The sequence below is a fragment of the Phragmites australis genome, chromosome 12 (assembly GCF_958298935.1).
Source record: "Phragmites australis chromosome 12, lpPhrAust1.1, whole genome shotgun sequence".
NCBI classification, from domain to species: Eukaryota; Viridiplantae; Streptophyta; class Magnoliopsida; order Poales; family Poaceae; genus Phragmites; species Phragmites australis.
This window is the reverse complement of record NC_084932.1, coordinates 22,861,454-22,881,892: the sequence shown is the minus strand read 5'-3', so window position 1 is coordinate 22,881,892 and position 20,439 is coordinate 22,861,454. Positions and strand designations below refer to the sequence as shown.

Below are 20,439 nucleotides of genomic sequence, written 5' to 3'. Positions count from 1 at the left end.
AATTAGCGGATAATCTCCTCTCGATTTTTAGATCCATCGGCATCGCTTCCGACGTATTTGTTCAGCGGCATTCCCATGACGTATCCGCATCTCCATACCTTAAATTTGTGCTTGATATTATCGTGTCTAATATTTATATTTTCATTGTAATGTACGGGCACTTAGCTTGTATATCTTCAGTATAAGAATTAACTTGTTCTTTTAATAAAAAACATCATTATAGCTTAGCCAAATGGATCAACATAAGCAGCACTCCCACCCAAAATTTGGTATAAATATTAAATTTAAAGACACAAAGCAGTTTAGAGGCACATTCATATGCTTCACATCATCTCGACGACACTATAGAGATTGAAAAGATTGAGAAAAAGAGGAAAAAGGATTATGGACTACTAACTGCAGCCGCCGAATACATACGTATGCACTGACAAATTCTCAGTCTGACGAGGCGGGCCATACGGAGAATGGCAGCGGGACGTCCTTGGCGACCGCGGCGAGGCCGGCGGAGGTGCCCGCGGCGAACGAGAGGAGCTTGGACCTGTGCACCTGCTCGCAGAAGCGGCCAGCGGCGCCGGCGCAGGCGCTGATCTGCGGGCCGTAGGCGACCACCGCCGCGAACACCGCGCCCGTCGACAAAGAGAGCAGCGACTGCACGGCCACGTCGAAGACGACCAGGAGGATCCGGGGGAGCTTGGGGCCTTCTTCCTCGTCGTCACCCTTGCCGAGCTGCAGGTAGACCGCCACCGCCTCCAGGATCCCCGCGGTGATGTTGAACCCTACCAAGTAACTGCACCGATGAAGAGCGCGCGATCAGCATGCATGCATGCATTGATGCATGTACGTACGTATATAGGTTTATTAGGACGTACAACGACGTGAGATCTAGCCATGGAGTTTACGTATACGTACACCAAGGGTGGGTAGTCCTTGAAGGTGACGGTGGCCTTGGCGCCGTGGAGCCCGTAGATGGTGCATTCGCTCGCGGTGGCCATGACGACTGCTGAGGTGAGCGCCAGCGCCATCGTGGACAGTCGGAGCAGGAGGGTCACCGCCTTGGAACCATTTGGCGTGTCCATGGTCCCATTGCATCTGGATCCGTACATGAGGACGCACGTACGCTAGCTGCAAATTAAGGTGGTGGTCGAGGCCAAGATGTTTTTTTCTTCCTGAAATGAAAGAGCAGGCGATAACTGAATTATGCACACAAGCACCCCGCAAATCAGATCGATATTTATTTATCTCCAGATATAATGAGGGCGTGGCGATGATTCAGGGGATCATGCTGCCGCGATAGTTGGTAATTATATAAGTTACATGGATATTTGTACGTGGTAATGATATAGTAGTACAATATGATACAAGGCAATGTATACATCTAAAGGGATCCTTGTACATATATATATATATGAGAGGAAATCAAGCACTGCTTTACGTACCACCATTTTCTTATGACTCAAAGTACAAGTACGGATCAAAAGCCTGGAAAAATCACTTCGGGTGCCTCGTAAATGCATCTAATAGTTTAAATACAAGGTTATAACGGACTTGTACGCAAATGGTTGTACCACCTTAACACTTTTAAAAACCAGACAACAATTCTTGAAATATAATTAAACAATTTTTTAAACCTGTCAAGCTGTTGCCAATTCTTAAAACCTAGTTCAACAACTTTTGAAAATTTTGCAACAATTTAAAACTATTTTGGGACAATTATAAGCAAAACACGCGTACGTACGCAGAAATGAATTATTAGCAAAACCGTGAGTACGTACGTACCTTGGTGGCCGAGGTAACGAACGTCACTGCTACTGCTGCTGATGATGAAGAAATATTGCTGGTTCGGAGCACCTATTTGTAAACCGAAGTGCAGCGGGCTCGCGAGGACAGTGCACTTGTTGACACGTCCATGTCAGCATCGACCAGCTCCCCTGGATACGAAAAGTCTGCGGCGACAAGACCACGGCGCGTGCGCGGTCGTCCATTAATTCCAAGTCCAACGACTTGCATGCGATGAACCAGAGAATCCTTGTAGCGACAACGGTCTGTCACCGTCAGGTCAGCAAGCAGTCGCCATTGGATTGGGAAATCCTTGTACTGCAGCGACGACCTGTGCCATCACAACCAAAGGCCAGCACTGGACGCTGACGCTACCTACTACCTAGTCATCACGGCGAAGTTACCGGCAAGCAGCGCTCGTGGCTGCAATCGGTGGTGCCGTAGACGACGTCGGTCCTGAGGACGACTCGTGCGACAGGTTGCGGTGAGCTGTTGGAATTGGTCTATTTGTGGTATTCATGAAATTTCAAAGTACGTACACTTTAGTCTTATTATACTGCTAGTTTAAAGAGAGTTACACGTATTTAAATAGTTGGCTCTTTCTTTATCTAAAATGGAAACATCATTACTTAAAAAAATGGTTTTAATGTCGGCTCTAAAACCAACTTCATTGTTGGTTTTGGAGTCAGCAGTGGGCAACGGGTAGTGATAATCTTGACTATCACTGCCAGACTGAACCGGCAGTGAAGGTGTTATCACTGTCGGCTGAAGGCTTCAGCCGGCAGTGATACTCGACTATCACTGCCGGTTGAAGGCAGTGAGGGTGTTATCACTGCCGGTTGAAGGCTTCAGCCGGTAGTCACAAGTCACGCGATTTTTTGTGTGAAATAAGTGTGTGTGCGGTTTGTGGCACTCGAACCCGAAACCTCTCAGCTCATGCGATATGTCTTTACCATCCCACCACAAAAATACTAGTGATAGTATTAGCATATGCAATCTTTTTGACATCTTTTGTCTGAAACTTCAAACGATTATTTGGATGTCCAAATGACTTTAAATAAAAAAGTTTTCAACTACAAAGTTGTAGATCTCGTCGAGGGTTATAATTTTAATACAAAGTTTGTCGCCATCTAACTTCGTATGAAAAAATTATGAATTTTTTAAAATAAGTTATCATCCACTATCACTGTCGCCTCTAGCCATGAACCGGCAGTGATACTATCATTATCGGTTCGTATTATGAACTGGCAGTGAAACCTTGACTATCACTGCTAGCTCGTGGCTAGAGTCGGTAGTGATGCTTGTCAAGCATCACTGCCGGTTGGTGGCTAGAGCCGGTAGTGATAGTCAAGATTTCACTGCCGGTAGTGATAATCAAGTTTCACTGCAGGTTCTTTTCGAATGGCCTTTTAGTGCTGATCCTTGATACAAACCGACAGTGATACTCCATCATTACCAGCTCGTAAGGAACCGGCAGTGATAAGTTGGCATATAAGCCTAACTCTGTAGTGGTACATGGGAGATAGGCACTTTAGCTATACACACACATACACGACAAGTACGTGTAAATATGGCAGCCAATCGTGCAATTTTTTTTCCGTTTTATTCTGTTTTAATGCAATTAATCAACCATTTGAAATCAGAGGTAAATATGGCATTTTATTTTGGTGATTTCAGGTAAATATGGCATTTTATTCTTGCGATTTTATGAGATTAAATGCCTGATTTGATTGCCATTAATAGCCATTTGTGACAGTCAAAAACTGCCATTTCATGGCTATATGATAACAGGAGACGTCCTGATTGCTTTCTCACTAATTTTGTCTTCTCATTTTTGCCATCTTTTTCCTCTTCTCTCTCGAGAGCGCGCTACACTGTTCAGTTTGCTGCCGCAACATTGTTGTCCTCTTCTCTCTGTGTCCACTAAGGAAGAGGAGAGTGGGATCACTACTACAAAAACCGTGATCACTACTGGTTTCGAACTGCCATCACTGTCGGTTTTGATTCTAGCAATAAACACTCGGCAATGATAGTCGAGCGCTATCACTATCGGGTTCACAACCAGCACTGATGCATTTTTAGAGAAAAAAAGAAAAAAAGTCATGGATCCGGCCGTCGAGACCACCCCACGATCCGTCCACCCCCGCCACACTCCGTGTCTCGTTGCCGCTCCCTTCCTCACTGTGCAGCCGCTCAAATGTGCTCCCACCACGTTCTGCGCCACTAGCCCACGTCGCCCGTGTGCGCACCGTCTCGGCTGCCACCGCCGCGTTCTGCTCCCTTCCGAGCTGCCATGGCCTGCCTCTTGCGCCGTCGGGCTGAGGATCTCGCTCAGCCCCAGCCTCCGCCGGTAGCTCCACCATTTCGTGCTGCGCCCCCAGCTACCGCAGCATGGCACCATCCCAACCGCGCCGCTTGGCCACGTCGTCGTCGTGCCATGCCGCGCCGCTCGCATGCGCGTTGTCCCTCCACGCGCCACGTCACACCTTCCCGCGCACCCTCTCTCGCGTCGTCACGGATGGGCCGTCGCCAATGAGCTCTCCCAGACTGGACTTCCTCTTCGCCGCCGAGCTCACCTGCCCTCTCAGCTCTATACCTTCGCGTCGCTGGCAAGGTCCGCGCGCGCACGCCATCTGTGAGCCCCCATCTCCACCAGCTCCCTTCCCTTCGGCCGGCCTCTCCCTCCTTTCTGGCTCCCTCACTTTCTCTCCCTCTTTCCCTCCCTCTATGAGCCACACGCAGGGGAAAAAGCCCGGCCGGTCTTATCCATCCCCAACTGGCACGTGGGTTGTGAGAAAAAAGCCGATTGAATAGAAATTTTGGGTCCAGGCTTACCTTTAGTTGCGGGTCGTGGCTAGAACCGGCACTAATAGTTGGTTTTAGTGCCAGTTCTTAACGGCTTAATCACTATTTAGGCACGGGAGGTTAAGAACCGGTAATGATGCATTTTCAGTGGTGGCTTTTGCACAACCGACTCTGATGAGCCGCTATTTATAGCATGTACTGTAGTAGTGGATCTCCAAAACTGGTTGTAGCGAAAATAGCCCCATTAGACCATGATTGTAATTTTGGTGATTAATGACAATACAGTCAATGAGACTAACATGTTTATCAAGAATATATGTTAGTAAGTCTCATGGATGCAATACATGAATAAGCCATCGAAGCCGGGACAAAGATCACATGAATTGGACAAGTCCCAAGGATTTTGTTAACACCGAAAGGTCCGGCGTAGGGAGTTCAACACGTAGGAGCTTTTTGTTTAGAGGTAGTTTTGCCTCACTGGATGATCCGGTGCCACATGGGCAGAAGCACTGGAGCATTATTATCAAAGGGAAGAAATATCGAAGCTCGTCGGATGGTCCGGCGCACTAAAGATACGAACGTCGGAGCATTTTGTGCAGAGAAAATGTAAAAGAGAAGGCTGGTGAAGATGAACACGCTGAAATGTCCGGCGAAGAAGCAAAGCAACACCGGAGTGTTTTGTGCAGAGAAGAAGGTGGCTCGGTTGGCCGAGGAAGATACAAACGCTGAAAGGTCCGGCGATGGAGTTGAAGGCACACCGGAATGTCCGGTGCTCATAGTGACTCAGAGTGGAGTTCCAATGGCTAATTTTTTAAGAGTGTACTTACCGGATGATCCGGCGTTAGTACTACTATTCTCACCGGATCATCCGGTGTTAAACAGTATTTTAGAGCCGTTGGGTTAACGGCTAATCCGCGGGGTTGAGGCTATAAATACCCCTCCACTCGGTCATTTGGAGGGGTGGCAATGTGCTGGAGTCCAGAGAAGTTCATATACACCTGAGAAGACATCCAAGCCACCAAAGTGCTTAATGTGATCATCCAAGGTGATTAAGCATAAAGATTAGTGAGTAATTAGTGCTTATAGGCCTAGAGAGAGTTGTAGCTAGGTGTTGCGGCTTTGAGATATGATCAAGGAGTGATCCAAGTTTGTACCTCTTGGTACGCCGGCGCCTTGGAGTCTTGGTGACTCACCGGCAACTTGAGCCGGAGTTGCTCAAGCTTATTGACCCTCCGACTTGGTGTGGAGTGGCGGCAAGACACGTGTATGGGGACGCGGAGACCCTTACCTTGGTGGCTCAAGCTCCGAAGTGATCACAGCAGCGAGGAACCGGAAGAGAGGCTAGTGGTGAGACCTTGCTTTGGTGGCTCATCCAGGAGGAGGCCTTGTCTTTGTGATTTGGTGGCTCAATAGCTGTGACCGGGTGCCGACCGAGAGCATATCCTTTGTGGAACTTCAACGTGGACTAGGAGTGACATTCATTGCATCGATACCATGGAAAAAAAATCCTTGTGCTGAGTTTGCTCTCTCTACCTTATTTACGTTTCCGCATTTATATCCTTGCAATTTACCTTCTTAGATAGGTTGCAAGTGCTTTGATCGGTAGAGTAAACACACTAGATAAACTTAGAGCATATTTAGATAGAAATTGATATAGGTGTATCTTGTGATATTTTTGGAGCCGAAATAGTTCTAAGTGTCCTAATTCACCCCCCCTCCCCTCTTAGGACGTCAGCGATCCCTACACTGGTGCCATGTAGAGACCTGCACGGGGCAGCAATCAGGTTTTTGGGCAGCGCTCGGTGCGACCGCTCGGTAACTGCGATTCATCTTCAAAAAATTGTGTGACATCGACGTCCAAGGAGGTGGTTCCGCGACATCAACCAGATCACCCTCGCGGAAACTTGTCTTCATCAAACCAACAAGTAAGTTGTGTGAGCAACTTTTTTGAGAAATATGCATTTTGATCGAAGTACATAATAGGATTGCCAGTTCTAGTGTTTGCATCATGTTTATCCAGTGTAGTTTTCCTCCTATAAAATCTGGACTTAATATTATCGCATATTTCCAACATGAGTTACAACGACTGTCAACTAGGTCCACTTGGGGCGTCCCTTTCGGTTGAGCTTCGGCCTCCCTGACTCAAGCAGCTTTCAACCAACACTCTTTACTCAGCACTGATACTCGGTTAGTATCAGTGCCGTTTGCCCACCCGACACTGTTGCCATTTCTCAACAATAAAAAAAGAGAAAATACACGGTGGCGGGAGCGACATCCGAGCCAGCTCGGAATCGAGCCATTCCGAGCCGGCTCAGATGCCGCTCCCGTCGCCACTCCCGTCGGGCACCGCCGCCGTCGGATACACAAATCCACACAAATATACATAGTCCAACACATATCCACACAAATTGATACACAAATCCGATGCAGTGCTGGCCCTTCTTCTCGGAGCAGGTGACCGGTGGAGATGGTGAGCACCGTGCAGACGCCCTTGCCACTCCCAGACATGTCCTCGCCGAGTAGCAGCATCGCGGACCTCTCCTTCATCATCTCCATCTCTGCTAGTTGAAACACAAGGCACACGCACATTAGACTACTTCGCCACCGAGATGCTGCAGTTAGAAGAAATCACTCACCTGAGGCTGCTCTGCGCTTGTTCTTGTGCTGCTGCTTGGCCACCTCGGTGTCAGAGGCGCAGCAGCCCAGCTTCCTCGTCACCGCTGGCGGCCACTCGTCGGTGGAGGCGGCATCAGAGCTAGAGCTGCTCCCATCGGCCGAGTCCGTGAACGAGGGGCGGTGGGCGGTGGCTGGTGGGGAGAGGCGGTAGGGAGGAGCTGGGTAGGGGCGGTGGCCGGTGGCCGGTGGGGAGGAGCTGGGGAGGGGCTAGGGAGGGATAAGGTTGGACTGGCGTGGGGAATAGATAAGGCCGGAGCCGGGCTCGAGCCTGTGAGCCAAAATAAGATCGATGAAAAGAATCGAGTCCAGTCGCTTCACTGCCGGTTGGTTCTGGAACCGGTACCGAAAACCAACTATTAGTGCCGGTTCGTGGCTAGAACCGGCATTGATAGTTGGTTTTCAGTGCCGGTTCTTAGCAGTTTAATCATTATTCGCGTACAGGAGATTAAGAACCGGAACTGATACTTTTTCAGTTTCGGTTCCGGCACAACCGACACTGATGAGATGCTACTTATTGCATGTTCTGTAGTAGTGGCGGCCGATAAATTTGAATTTTGGATTAAATGTGACTGAAATATAGAAACAAATACCAAATTTGACTAAAAAATTTCCGAACTATATATACATCATCTACCGGTAAGATTCGTTTATCGAGGCTCGTGGACACGGCGGGTAACCAGTGATGACCGGTGGTCTTATATATCAGCCGATAGAAATAATACTAGTGGAGAACGGCGCTCCCTCGTGCGCCGCTTGGAACAAGCAAAGGCAATGTTTGAGGATAGAGTGGTATTGACGAAAGAACTAAGCTGTGCTTGTGTATGGAAGTAGGTCAGGAACAAGGGTCAGGGAAATTGGTCAGAATATTTCTGTTATATGGGTTAGCATGTTGATTTTATCGGCTTGTGATATTGTGATATCTTGTCAATTGGGAAGGTTGGTCGTGGGGATTAGAGAGGCAACAGACGTAACGATGCAATGTATATTTGGTTGGTACTTATAAGGTAGAAATGGAACATAGAGATAGGACCGACAAAGAATAGATGAGGAAGGTAGTATGCAATTGGAGCAGTAGGAGCTGTTGTATTTAACAGGGGCTTTCTAATTGACAGGTGCTAATCATCTGAAGTACTGAACATGAACAGGCAACAGGAGGTGAGCGTGTAGAGGTAGGTCAATGTGGTTGAGAATACAAATATATATACAAGAATTAGTAAGTGCGCTGTATATATATGGTTGTAATCAGGATTAATAAATTTGAAGACTATTGAGAAAAATGGTAACAAAAGAAACGATACTGGGTATTTAAATAAGAAGAGTTGGAAAGTGTAGACGCTGCGTGGAAGCTGTAAGGGAAGTAGAATAAGCATTGGAGGAATTCAAGCAACAAGAAGAAGGGGGTGGAATTTTGATTTGAACGAAACAAGAGGAAGGAGGGTGTGTGCACAGTCTAAGGGTCTGTGATGAATAGGAATGTAATGATTAGACATTTGTAGGAAGTAAGTTTAATATTATAATGTTTGATATGAGCATGAAGGAGGATGGAGGCAACTTTATGGAAGTGGAGATGTTATATGTAGAGCAAAGGTAATTTAGTTGGTAATACAAAAGAGCAGGATACACTATACTGAGTACACGGATTATTACGATCAAACCATACAATACTATATCTATTTACAATGGTATGACATTATAGAGGGGTGGATAGAGTAGCATTATAGATAGTTTTAATACAGTACGTTAGGAACTTTGGGTAGGATGATACAATGGTAGGTAAGGATTGTATAGATAGTTTTAATACAGTACGTTAGGAACTTTGGGTAGGATGATACAATGCTAGGTAGGATTGTATTTTACACAGGGTGAAAAGGATTGATTAGCAAGCCGATGGACTCATGCTTCATAAGTTGCATTGAACGGGCACACGGCATGTTGCTGAAAGAAGGCTGCTGATTCTTCAAGTATGTTGTTAAGCTCTTGCATAATTGGTTCTACTTGTTTGATGATGTGGAGAATACATGGGATGTGTGTCATCTCAGAATTGCAATAGGCTTCACAAAACATGGTGGTATCACACAGGTGGTATGCTGTCGCAAGTTTGTTGAGTGCAGTGTTCCAATGTTGGCTAATAATTTTGATGCCTTTGTTCTGCCTTTTTGACATGTTTAGTAGGTTCGCCTTCTCGCTGAGCAACTGTTCTTTTTGATTGAAGTTGAAATCACGAAGCTGTGTGTGGAGGTTTGATTCCATAAATTGTATTGCCTGGAGAGCAGCTGACTCTTCAGCAGCATGGTGAGAAGGTGCGGGAGAACCGCAGACTTTTTCACGTGATCCATCTGCTATGAATAAATTTATATCTGGATAAAATTCAATGCAGGCGACATACTGGTCTCCATAGATTTCAGCATGGGTGAATGTAGGCATAGGAAGTTGCAGTCCTATCATCATCTGATTAAACATCAGTTTAGTAGAGAGGGTAATGGTTTTTATTTCATTAGAACCTGCAGACATGAATAGGGTCTCTATATTGTTAGATTTTTGGTATATAAATGAGGTGTCGCGAGAAGGAAAGAAGTAATCAGAATCAATGGGAAAGAATGAAATATTAGTATAAAATAAGCCTCAAGTCATCTAAAGTTGGTGTAGTGGTATAACTAACAATAATTAACTAAAAAGTGTTTAATATCTGCTATGTGTATTCGGAGTATTTCAAATTATAGTTTGTAGTTCTAATAGAGGGAGTCATATAAATATCAAATGAAAACAATATTAAGGAGCAAACTGAACGTTGTAAGGTAAAATGGCTGACAATATGACTATGGATAGAGTGCATAGTTGGTAATATAAACGGTATGTAGTGCTATGATGTGGGAACTGACCTGTTCTTGTTCGATTAAGAAGGTTGTTATGTGGAAGTAAATGTGTGTATAAATTAGGGAACTGCTGTTTGGCTTGGGCTACTTGTTCCAGTGAGCTTTTAGATAAATCCTGCAAAGAGTCTGCAAGTTTGTTGGCATGAGCTAACATAATGGTGATATCTTGTGAATAAGCACTGTGGCGCTGTGGGGGGAAATGTGGTAAAATGGTATGTTGAATAACTTTGGCCGTTGTTTCCAACTGAAGAGCCATCTTTTTCCAACCATCGAGCAGCAAGTGTATCTGATTTCCCATGGTAAGGTGGCCAAGTAAAAGGCGCTTGTTCGTTTCTTTGATCTTGTTCATTAATGTAAAGCTGTAATCATGCACCTGAACATCTGATATGCTCTCAATGTAGAGAAGAGCGTGGTATGCAGCATTAGTCTCTGCATCTGGAAGAGAGTTGCTGATTTTACCGGGGATGCAGAAGATAGTTTTCTCGTTGTCCAGTTCATTGGAAGAGAAAGAAAAATGCACATATGCTTGGTAGTGGCTGCCAGCTATCATTGAATGAGTGTATGTTGGCCGGCTTAGATGTAACTGATGAAGCACTTCACGCAAGATCACATCTGTTGATAGGTGAACTACCTCCATTTCTAGAAACAGGAAAACAAGTATGCTTTAATCAGGGGCTATATGTGGATTGAATGCATAGTTTAACAGAAAAACAAATGGATTATAAAGTAGGATTGGTGGTTGTAGAGGAAGGATGTGAAAGGAAGAGTGGAGATGAACTCGAGAGAGTACATCTGAAGGAGTGTTTGTAGCTTGTTTAACTGTTGAAATTATGGATTTATTCGAGAGTGGAATGTACCTTAAGCGAGGAGCCGCAGCGTTGCCTGGAAGGGAGCTTAACCAGATTGTCCTTGAGGCTTTAGATCGATTTGGAAGTGAAGGGGGCTTGCATCTGGCGGAAGTGATGCTGCAGTGGAATGGGGGCGCACTACCGGAAACGAGGCCTATGCCGAGTGCCTACGTGTATGCCGAGTGCATTATATCGGGTACTCGGCAAACAGCAACCTACGCCGAGTTCCCAACAAAAGTACTCGGCAAACAATATGGCACTCGGTAAATTCATAAAAAAACACTCGGCAAACAATAGCACTCGGCAAAAAGAGAAAAAACACTCGGCGAATTAGGACACTCGGCAAAAAACGTGGCACGTGTCCCTCCGTTCGGCGTCTGACGGCGAGTCTCCACTTTGCCGAGTGTCGTCTAACGGACACTATTTTTTCTTTATTTTCTTTATTTTCTCTTTATTTTCTTTTTGGTTGATATTAGGCACTCGGCAAACTATTTTTTTTCTTTATTTTCTTTTTGGTTTCCTTTTGTTCTCTTTTCTTTCTCGTAATAACAACCGACCAAGGGCCGTCACATATCGATTCCGGTACTACTGCAGTATGGTTTAAGGATGATATTGTTATGAACTTGGAGTTAGAATTCAGTCGTGCTTCAAGATTGAGATGCAGCAGATGTGGACTCCTGAGAGCGGCCCTTGGAATCAGTTATGCTCTAAACATGTGTCAAAGATGCTACCATGTGAAGAGCTGAGCTCACAAACAAAGGAGAATGACAATTCTTCTTGCTTGCCTTAAAAAAGGAATTTCTCTGCTATATATTATCATTCCAGCTGTCATCCAGACAAAGAAGGAATTTTCAATGCTTGCCAAGTGGAAGAAGCAAAAGCTGTCACGTACGATGCTTAGAAACCGAAGCATCTACGAAAAAGAATCGTGATTTCGAGAGGGAACGGATCAGGTTTGAAGCCAAAGTGACGGTTGAATCATCGTTTGACCTTGAAACTTTTTCTACACTTAACATACAACATAGAATATTCCATGTTAAACTTTGGCATTTTTCTGGGTCCGTTTACTATTTTTAATTCATTAAGTGCATTTCCTGGCTTTTAATGGATATAAGTCAAATTTAATCTGCAAGCACATGAAATAATGAACAAAAATGGGTAGAAAAATTATATTCATGTTTTTGAGTCTATTTTTAGGCCTTACCCAAGAAATGAAAAGAAATTTGAAACATCTGGGCGGCAACACTCGACCACCAACATGTAGCTTATTGGTTTTCTAATTCTAAAAAAAACAAACGAAGTCTGAAAAACATGAGACTTGCCATAGCGTCATAATATGATATGTAGAGGCTGTGATAAAAATTTGAGAAGGTTTCGCAAAAATTATCACGTACGATGCTTAGAAACTGAAGCATCTCCGAGGAAGAATCGTTGTTTCGAGAGGGAACGGATCAGGTTTGAAGCCGAAGTGATGGTTCAATCGTCGTTTGACCTTGAAACTTTTTCTACACTCAACATACAGCATAGCATATTCGATGTTAAAATCTGGTATTTTTTGGGGTCCGTTTGCTATTTTTAATTCATTAAGTGCATTTGTAGCAGAAAAAAAAATTCAGGTGTTTGCCGAGTGTTCTTTCGTTTACACTCGGCAAACAAGCGCTTTGCCGAGTGTTCTATATTTGACACTCGGCAAAACCAGACACTCGGTAATTTCACGAATATAGGGTTTCCCATCCCGGCCGCGCGCGGGGGCAGATCTACTCCGATTTTTTATTCCTTCTCCCCGGCCGCCGCCGCCGCCTCCCGCGGCCCAATCCGCCGCTGCCGCCAGCGCCGCCCTCCCCCTCCTCCCAGATCCCCCTCCGCTGCTGCCGCCTGCCTCGCGCCGCCCCACCCGACACCGCCGCCCGACGCCGCCCTGCCCGCACCGCCCCCCTCCGACGCCGCTCCGCGCCGGCCGCCCGACACCGCCGCCCGACGCCGCCCCGCCCGACGCCGCCCGACGCCCGCCTCGCGCCGCCCCGCCCGACGCCGCCTGGAGCCGCCCCACCCGCGCCGCCCCCCTCCGACCTCCTGCAAATCAGCAAGGTATGTGCTAAAATGATTGGACTACATGCTAAATATGACTTTCTGAAGATTAGATTGACATACACTTAGTTGATGCACATCCATAATCACAAGCAGTACCATGTTTCTTTACACGTCCATTTATGTCCAACAAATAATGGTTGACATAGTATTGAAAATGTAGTTATAAAGCAGTTTGCAGGCACATAGAGTGCATCATAAGTGTCATTCCTGCCACAGTTACTAATGTCCCAATTTTAGCCTTCCGAATTAGCCCTACTTGACTAGTGCTTGTTACAACTTGGCATATGCGACATCACATCCTTCTTATACTATCAGGGCAGATTGCATTTACAACAAAAAATTGAAGACAAGAAAAATCAACTGGGATATGAGTAAAGCAATGAAAATAAACTGTCAAAAAACTACAGTATCATTTTTGCCCATTAATGTTAAGTCGGTGAGCATGAGGATGTACGGGCTTAAACTGAAATCACTTGGCTTATGTCATGAGCAATGATAAATGAAGTAACATTAACAAGTAGGCAATATTGCATAGTGCTATTAAAAAGACCACCAAGTTGGAAAATATCATCCAATCTGCCACTGACATGTGACCACCAGCATAAATGTCATCCTCGCACTACATGTTATTTGAATTTATGCCTCCTTGAGATACTACTGAGCTAATTTTCTCCTTAAAGGTTTGTTGCCACTAAAGCATGGCTAGAATAACAATGGTGAACAAGAAAGCTTCATGGGATAAATCAGGACAGTGAAAATTCAAAATTAATTTTACCTTCATTGATAGTACCCGCTGTGGCAGGTTGTCCAGCTTTTGCAGGCAGTGACAATTGTTTCTGTGAATTGTCTGAACCATATGAAGTAGGATTGCTTGTTGAAGCTACTGCGGTGTCACTTCTTGTTGTGACTGACTTCTTTTTCTGCTTGAAACTCAAGAGTGCCTTGCCATCATATTCTACAGCATGCATCCAGTCCTCGTATGCTTTCTTTACCAATCCGTCGGCATAGATCTGTAGTTTTATTTGAGTACGGTCATAATGTATTCAACAGACCACACCATCGTCCTGCTTGGTTAGAGGATTCGGGTTGGTGGAAATCCTTAAGATTTAGTCAATAAATCCAAAAAACAACCCAAGGCAATCCCTCTCGTCCAAACACCAGCTGAATGTTTACGACTTCCAGGTCTCGACTTTGCAATGATTCAGTTAGTAAGTATAGGGACTGTACCAGGAAGGTAATTAACTAAGAAAATAGGGGATACAGAACCAAGACAAACAAAGTTCTGTGGTAATTTTCTTAAATTTTTATTCAAATGTTTAGCCTAATATATGGATGACAAAAACTGAAACATTACGGCATTCTAAACTTGAGACTAATATATATGGCATTTGTATTCTATCTCATTTAGCATATTTCTTCCATTAATTTTTCATGCTTACAATGCTAAATATAGGTGCTGTTTTCCATGGAAATATGAGACTCTAGAGTGGTTTAGTCTTAATCACTATCATTTTACCTTATTTTAATCAAATGTTTAGTCTAACATATGGATGCCAAAAACTGAGATATTATGTCATTTCTAAACCTGAGACTAAAATCTGGTTTGCATGTACAACTACTCTATATTTGCAAATTTTCTTAAATTAGAACAAGCTGTTAATTTAGGGTTTAGGATGTGCATGTCGCGTAACCTATGCGTCTCCCGTTTGAAAGAGTTATGGTTATAAATATGCAAGTCTTTGCATATCTATAACCGTAACTATTTCGAATTGTCCACATTTTTTGGACAGCCTGAGGATGTGTAGATTGGGTTCGTTTCAATGCTCTACTTCGATCGGAGACAGAGTTTCGGCAGCGTCTCCCCGTTGTTCTCCGGATACACATTGTCTTGGCTTGTTGCCGAGACGTGTATTTGGAGAACAGCGGGGAGGTGCTGCCGAAATTCTTTCTCGGATCGGAGTAGAGCATGGAAACGGCCCAATGTACACATCATCGGGTGGGATTAGGACCTATCTTTACCTATTAGATAGTTTGATGCATGCTGATTCCCTCTTATGGTAAAACACAAATATTTGATGGAAATAATTAATTGTATAGGTAGATGAAATTGATTTTTATATTACTTGCTGAATAAAAAATATTATATGTGTATGTTTCCCAATATGTTAGAGGATGGATGATCGTGAGTGGATGTACACTGGCCGCTCTAAGATGTCCGTGCTTGGGAGGATGGGGTCTGGACATACGACCGAGCTACAAAGACAAACTTCAAAATGCATGTTTGGTACCAGTACTCCCTGCATGATCTACCGGCGTATGGGATATTCTGTGGCTGGTGTGTGCATGGGAAGTTCCCATGCCCAGTATGCAGGGCGGCTCTGATGTTCATTTGGTTGACAAAGGGTGGCAAATATTCTTCCTTCGACAAGCATCGACAATTCCTTCCTCTTGACCATCCATTCAGACAAGACGTGAAGAACTTTACGAAAGATGTAGTTGCCGAAGGCTCAGCACCACCTAAGATGACCGGTGCCGCGGTTCGTGCTCAGTTAGACGCTCTCGAGTCCATTGCCCAAGGAGATGGATTTCTGGGATATGGTGAGCAACACGCCTGGACTCACAAGCCATGCTTGTGGAATCTCCCCTACTTCGATGATCTCCTTCTTCCACATAACATTGATGTAATGCACACTGAAAAGAATGTCGCTGAGGCCATTTTTGGCACAATCATGGACATTCCTGAGAAGACGAAGGATAACGTTAAGGCTAGAGTCGATCAAACGAGATTATGCAATAGACCACAGCTAGACATGGCTCCTCCCAAAGGCGGGAAATCGTGGACGAAGCCAAAGGCCAATTTCGTTTTTACAAGGGCCCAAAGGAGGGAAGTACTTGAGTGGTTCCAAACCTTGATGTTCTCTGATGGGTATGCAGCGAATCTGAAGAGGGGAGTGAATTTAGCTACTTTGCAAATCAACGGGCTCAAGAGTCATGACTATCACATATGGCTTGAGCGGCTACTGCCGGTGATGATTCGAGGCTATGTCCCCGAGGATGTTTGGCTAGTGCTTGCGGAGTTGAGCAATTTCTTCCGCCAGCTTTGTGCCAAAGAGTTATCTCATACCATGGTAGCAGACATGGAAAGACTGGCGCCTGTGTTGCTCTGCAAGTTGGAGAAGATCTTTCCACCCGGCTTCTTTAATCCGATGCAACATATGATTTTGCACCTCCCGTATGAAGCACGAATGGGGGGGCCCGTGCAGGGCCGCTGGTGCTACTCAATTGAGAGATTCCAAAAGATTCTTCGAAATAAATGTAAAAATAAATGCAAAATTGAAGCATCCATAGCCGAGGCATACATCCTGGAGGAGGTGTCAAACTTCACAACAAAATACTATGCTGACAATCTTCCCAGTGTGCATAATCCATCCCCTCGTTACAATGTTGGAAACCCCAAAGATGAATCAAAGCTTAGCATCTTTAGAGGGCAACTTGGCAGTGCAAGTGGTGCGACTAACAAGACCTTGCAACATGAAGAGTGGCGCACTATTATGTTGTATGTCTTGACCAACCTATCCGAAGTGGAGCCGTACATGCAGTAAGTGCTCAATACATTATTTCTCAACTAGTCACAAGTTTGTGTCCAACTCCGCTTCTTCTCATTGCTATAGGGAATTCAATGAGCAATTTTGGCATGAATCAAGTGAACCTACCCTCGAGGAAGCTTCGGCCCTTCTTAGAGATGGTGTGGGAAATGACATGCCCGATTTCATTTCTTGGTTCAAACAGAAAGTACTTTCTAACTTGGCTATTACACCAACTTGATTTCATTTCTAACTTGATTTCATTTCTTACATGCGACTAATACACCAAGCTATCCCGCTTAAACTTGTAGGGAACAACCGACGAGTCTATGAGTGCCGACTTGAGACAAGTTGCGGATGGTTGTGCCTATAGGGTCAGGTCATTTAAGGCTTACGATGTGAATGGATATCGCTTCCACACAGCAAGCCACGAGCAGAGTCGGCCCAATCGTAGAACAACAAATACCGGAGTTTTTACTGCAGGCTTAGATGGGGCTGAGTACTACGGAAGAATTGAAGAAATATACGAACTAAATTTTGATGGGAGCAAACCTCTGAATCCCGTCATATTCAAATGCCATTGGTTCGATCCAGAAGTAGTGAGACGGACCCCTAATCTTGGGCTAGTCGAAATTCGACAATCAACCGTCTTACCAGGCGACGATGTCTATATTGTGGCTCAACAGGCCACGCAAGTTTATTATCTCTCGTACCCGTGCAAAACCATTGAGCGTCTTAAGGGTTGGGATGTTGTGTACAAGGTACCGCCACACGGTAAACTACCAGTCCCAAACAATGAAGATTACAACATAGACCCCAACACATATGATGGAGAATTCTTTCAAGAAGATGGGCTCACAGGGAATTTTGAGATCGACTTGACGGAAGCTCAGGGCATGGAAGTAGACAATGAAACTGGTGCTGACGAGGACGAAGAAGACGAGGTTGAGAATACAAGGGACTTGGAAGTACTTGAGCGATTACATTTAGACAATGACAGTGATGACGCCATTCCTCCTCCCGAGCATCAGGATGATTATTTCGACACGCGTGATAGTGATGATGAGACTTATGATCCAGCTGATCCCGATGATGATGATTATTTCTAATAACTGTATGTTTATTTGTAATAACTGTATGACTTATTCTTTCTCATAGCATGTTTTTTTTAGTATGCTTCATTTATTTACATCAAGTTGTAACATCCGTACTAATTGGTTTACTTGTTCTCATAGCATGGTGGGCGGTATGAGGAAGTTAACGTCGCTATACAAAAAGGCGACGGGGAAAGCCACGGATGCAGGTGACGGGTCCGGAAAGAGACCCCGGGGAAGACCTCCAGGAAGGCCGAGAGGCGGAGGCAGGGGTGGAGGAGGTGCTTCTATACCTGCTGTTGAGGAGGAGACTGAGTCGCCTCTAGGTGCGGCTGAGTCTGAGTCTGACTCGCCTATACCTATGGCTGCGACTCAGTCTGGGGATGAGGAGGAGCAGGTAGAGGAGGAGCAGGTTGACCAGGGGGGTAGCTCCAGCTCTACTTCTTCTCGTGTGTGGCTGCGTGGTCCTTCGAGCCTCCCGAGGCGACCGGTGCCAATGGCTAGACGCCCGCTCATTCGACCAGATGGAGAGAAGTAAATGGCTCTCTCTACTCTCATTATTTTTTTGCCTTTGTATCTTCAATATTTCAACACATACTAATAAATTGCCTTTACACTTGTGCAGGAACTGGCTGAGGGTTGGAGAGGGTGACCACTCACGCCATGTAAACGGCATCCTTGGACTTTTGATCAAGGAGAAGTTCCCTGGCATGGTTACTTTGGGCGGAGTAATCGAGCCGGCATACACATGGGCCCACTATGCAGCCGCGCTGGACGCCCGTGACTGGGAGGGAAGGGTGTTTCCCAATAGAGCCGAGCGGGTGAAGGCCGAGCTGTGGGTAAGTTTCGTTCGCACTACATTAGTCAATACTAATCGCATGGAAATTATTTAACTAATGACTGGATCCGTCGCGTCTATATGCAGGATTTTTTTAGATGCGAGCCGGGCTTGGAGGCTAGGGCAGCTGCTGTCATCGACAAAGCTGCCAAGAAACTTGTTAAGGATATGCACTATGAGACGCGCGTCCAGGCCGTGATCAAATTTCACGCGGAACACCTTGGAGCGAAGGTGACAAAAAAAGACGCTAGGACCATATCTCTGACCCGGGAGCAGTACCTGAAGGTAAAGTACAATAAAGCTTATTGTTCCTTAGATTACTAACACTTAATTTCTTCTTCTTATATATCATGCACTTGATTATTTAGGTGCCTCCGGGGTGGTGCGCCGGAGACCTTCCGTGCTGGTTTGTGATCGTGGACAAGTGGTGCGCTCCCGAGTGGGAGGAGAGTCACAATGCTTGCCGGGAAAGGCGATTGTTGATGCCTGGCGCGCCACACCATCAAGGCAACCTCAGCCTGACTGGTTTCGCGGCTAGATGGGTATGCAATAGCATCTGTTGTTCCCAAGCTCAGTTCTCCTTAATTTCTGTGCGGGCGTCCCCTTTATGAATGTTATTGCTTTTTTGTTGCAGTCGGCAAAAAATGATGGTCAGCCTCTCTCCCAGTTCAAGGCTTATGCTTTGGCCCATAAGTCAAAGGTGATGCACGGGGTTGCTTATGACCCGAATGACCCGGCCTCAGCGTACACCAACGAGAACGTCAAGGCTCGTCTGGATGGATACACATCGATGGCAAAGGAGGTCCACGGCCCAGACTTTGATCCGAGCGAGCAGGATCTTGATGGGGAAGTGGTTATGAGGGCGGGAGGAGGCAAGAAACATGGCCGGTTCTGGATTGGCGATGGCACACTCGATACGGCCACCACTCCCTCTCTCTCTCAGCTTAGAGCTCAGAGCACGAGCTCAGGTCCGGGTATACGCCCTCGCCCAGAGCCTACACGGATTGCGATGAACGAAATGCAGGTTAGTTCTGTTTCATTCATCCTCCACTATGAACGATGATGAGATTGCGATGACATACTGTAGGCCCAGCTGGATGAAGAAAAGAGGCTCCGGCACGAATTAGAGAGATCGTTCGAGGAGAGGATGGCGGCAGAACGATCCCAGTGGTATGCGATGATGACGCCCCTTTATGCTGCAATGGGTCAAACTCCGCCACTAATGCCAACCCCTTCTCGTCCACTTGCTCCACAGGCTCCAAACACTGGCGGCAGAACGATCCCAGTGGTATGCGATGATGACGCCCCTTTATGCTGCAATGGGTCAAACTCCGCCACCGATGCCAACCCCTTCTCGTCCACTTGCTCCACAGGCTCCAAACACTCCTGTGAGTTAGTTTATAACCTTGTAATCACCATTATTACCATTCTTACAACCATAGAGTGTTGTGCTAACTATCTACTTTGTGCAGTATCCATCAGAGGGATCGAATACGCCTGGAGCTGGAGGTTCGCACTTTGGTACTCCACCTCACTTTGGTTTGTTCTCCTCACTTTGAAAACTTACTTTTGTAACCCTATATCCATACTTACCATTTCTGTTTACTTTCAAATGCATACTTCTTAATTAGCGTTTTTGCTCCTTAATTGATGCAGGTTAAGGTGGTAATCAAGTGTTGAGTCCGTTACGGCCTGCTACATTTTCTTTTTGTTTGGACTATGTTTTGCTATCTTGTCACGACAATTTGTCATGTTTGTGTCACTTGCGACGGTTTATGTGATGTTTGTGTAATATGCGATGTTTATGCGACGCTTTATGTAATGTTTGTGTAATATGTGATGTTTATGCGACGC

The 20,439-nt window shown here is 45.5% G+C and overlaps 2 protein-coding genes across 2 annotated transcripts; one reads left to right on the top strand and one right to left on the bottom strand.

Annotated features, from left to right (window-relative positions):
• Positions 1 to 256: 256 nt before the first annotated feature.
• Positions 257 to 1,822, bottom strand: LOC133886928 (CASP-like protein 1U2). The gene is made up of 3 exons (XM_062326838.1): positions 1,777 to 1,822; positions 910 to 1,166; positions 257 to 787 (listed from the first exon to the last, which is right to left on the bottom strand). The coding sequence occupies exons 2-3, from the start codon at positions 1,101 to 1,103 to the stop codon at positions 436 to 438; spliced, it is 546 nt and encodes a 181-aa protein (XP_062182822.1). The 5' UTR covers positions 1,104 to 1,166; positions 1,777 to 1,822; the 3' UTR covers positions 257 to 435.
• Positions 1,823 to 17,662: 15,840 nt separating this feature from the next.
• On the top strand, positions 17,663 to 18,916 carry LOC133886408 (uncharacterized). The gene is made up of 4 exons (XM_062326121.1): positions 17,663 to 17,767; positions 17,889 to 18,281; positions 18,373 to 18,544; positions 18,902 to 18,916. The coding sequence occupies exons 2-4, from the start codon at positions 17,890 to 17,892 to the stop codon at positions 18,914 to 18,916; spliced, it is 579 nt and encodes a 192-aa protein (XP_062182105.1). The 5' UTR covers positions 17,663 to 17,767; position 17,889.
• The last annotated feature ends 1,523 nt before the right edge of the window (positions 18,917 to 20,439 follow it).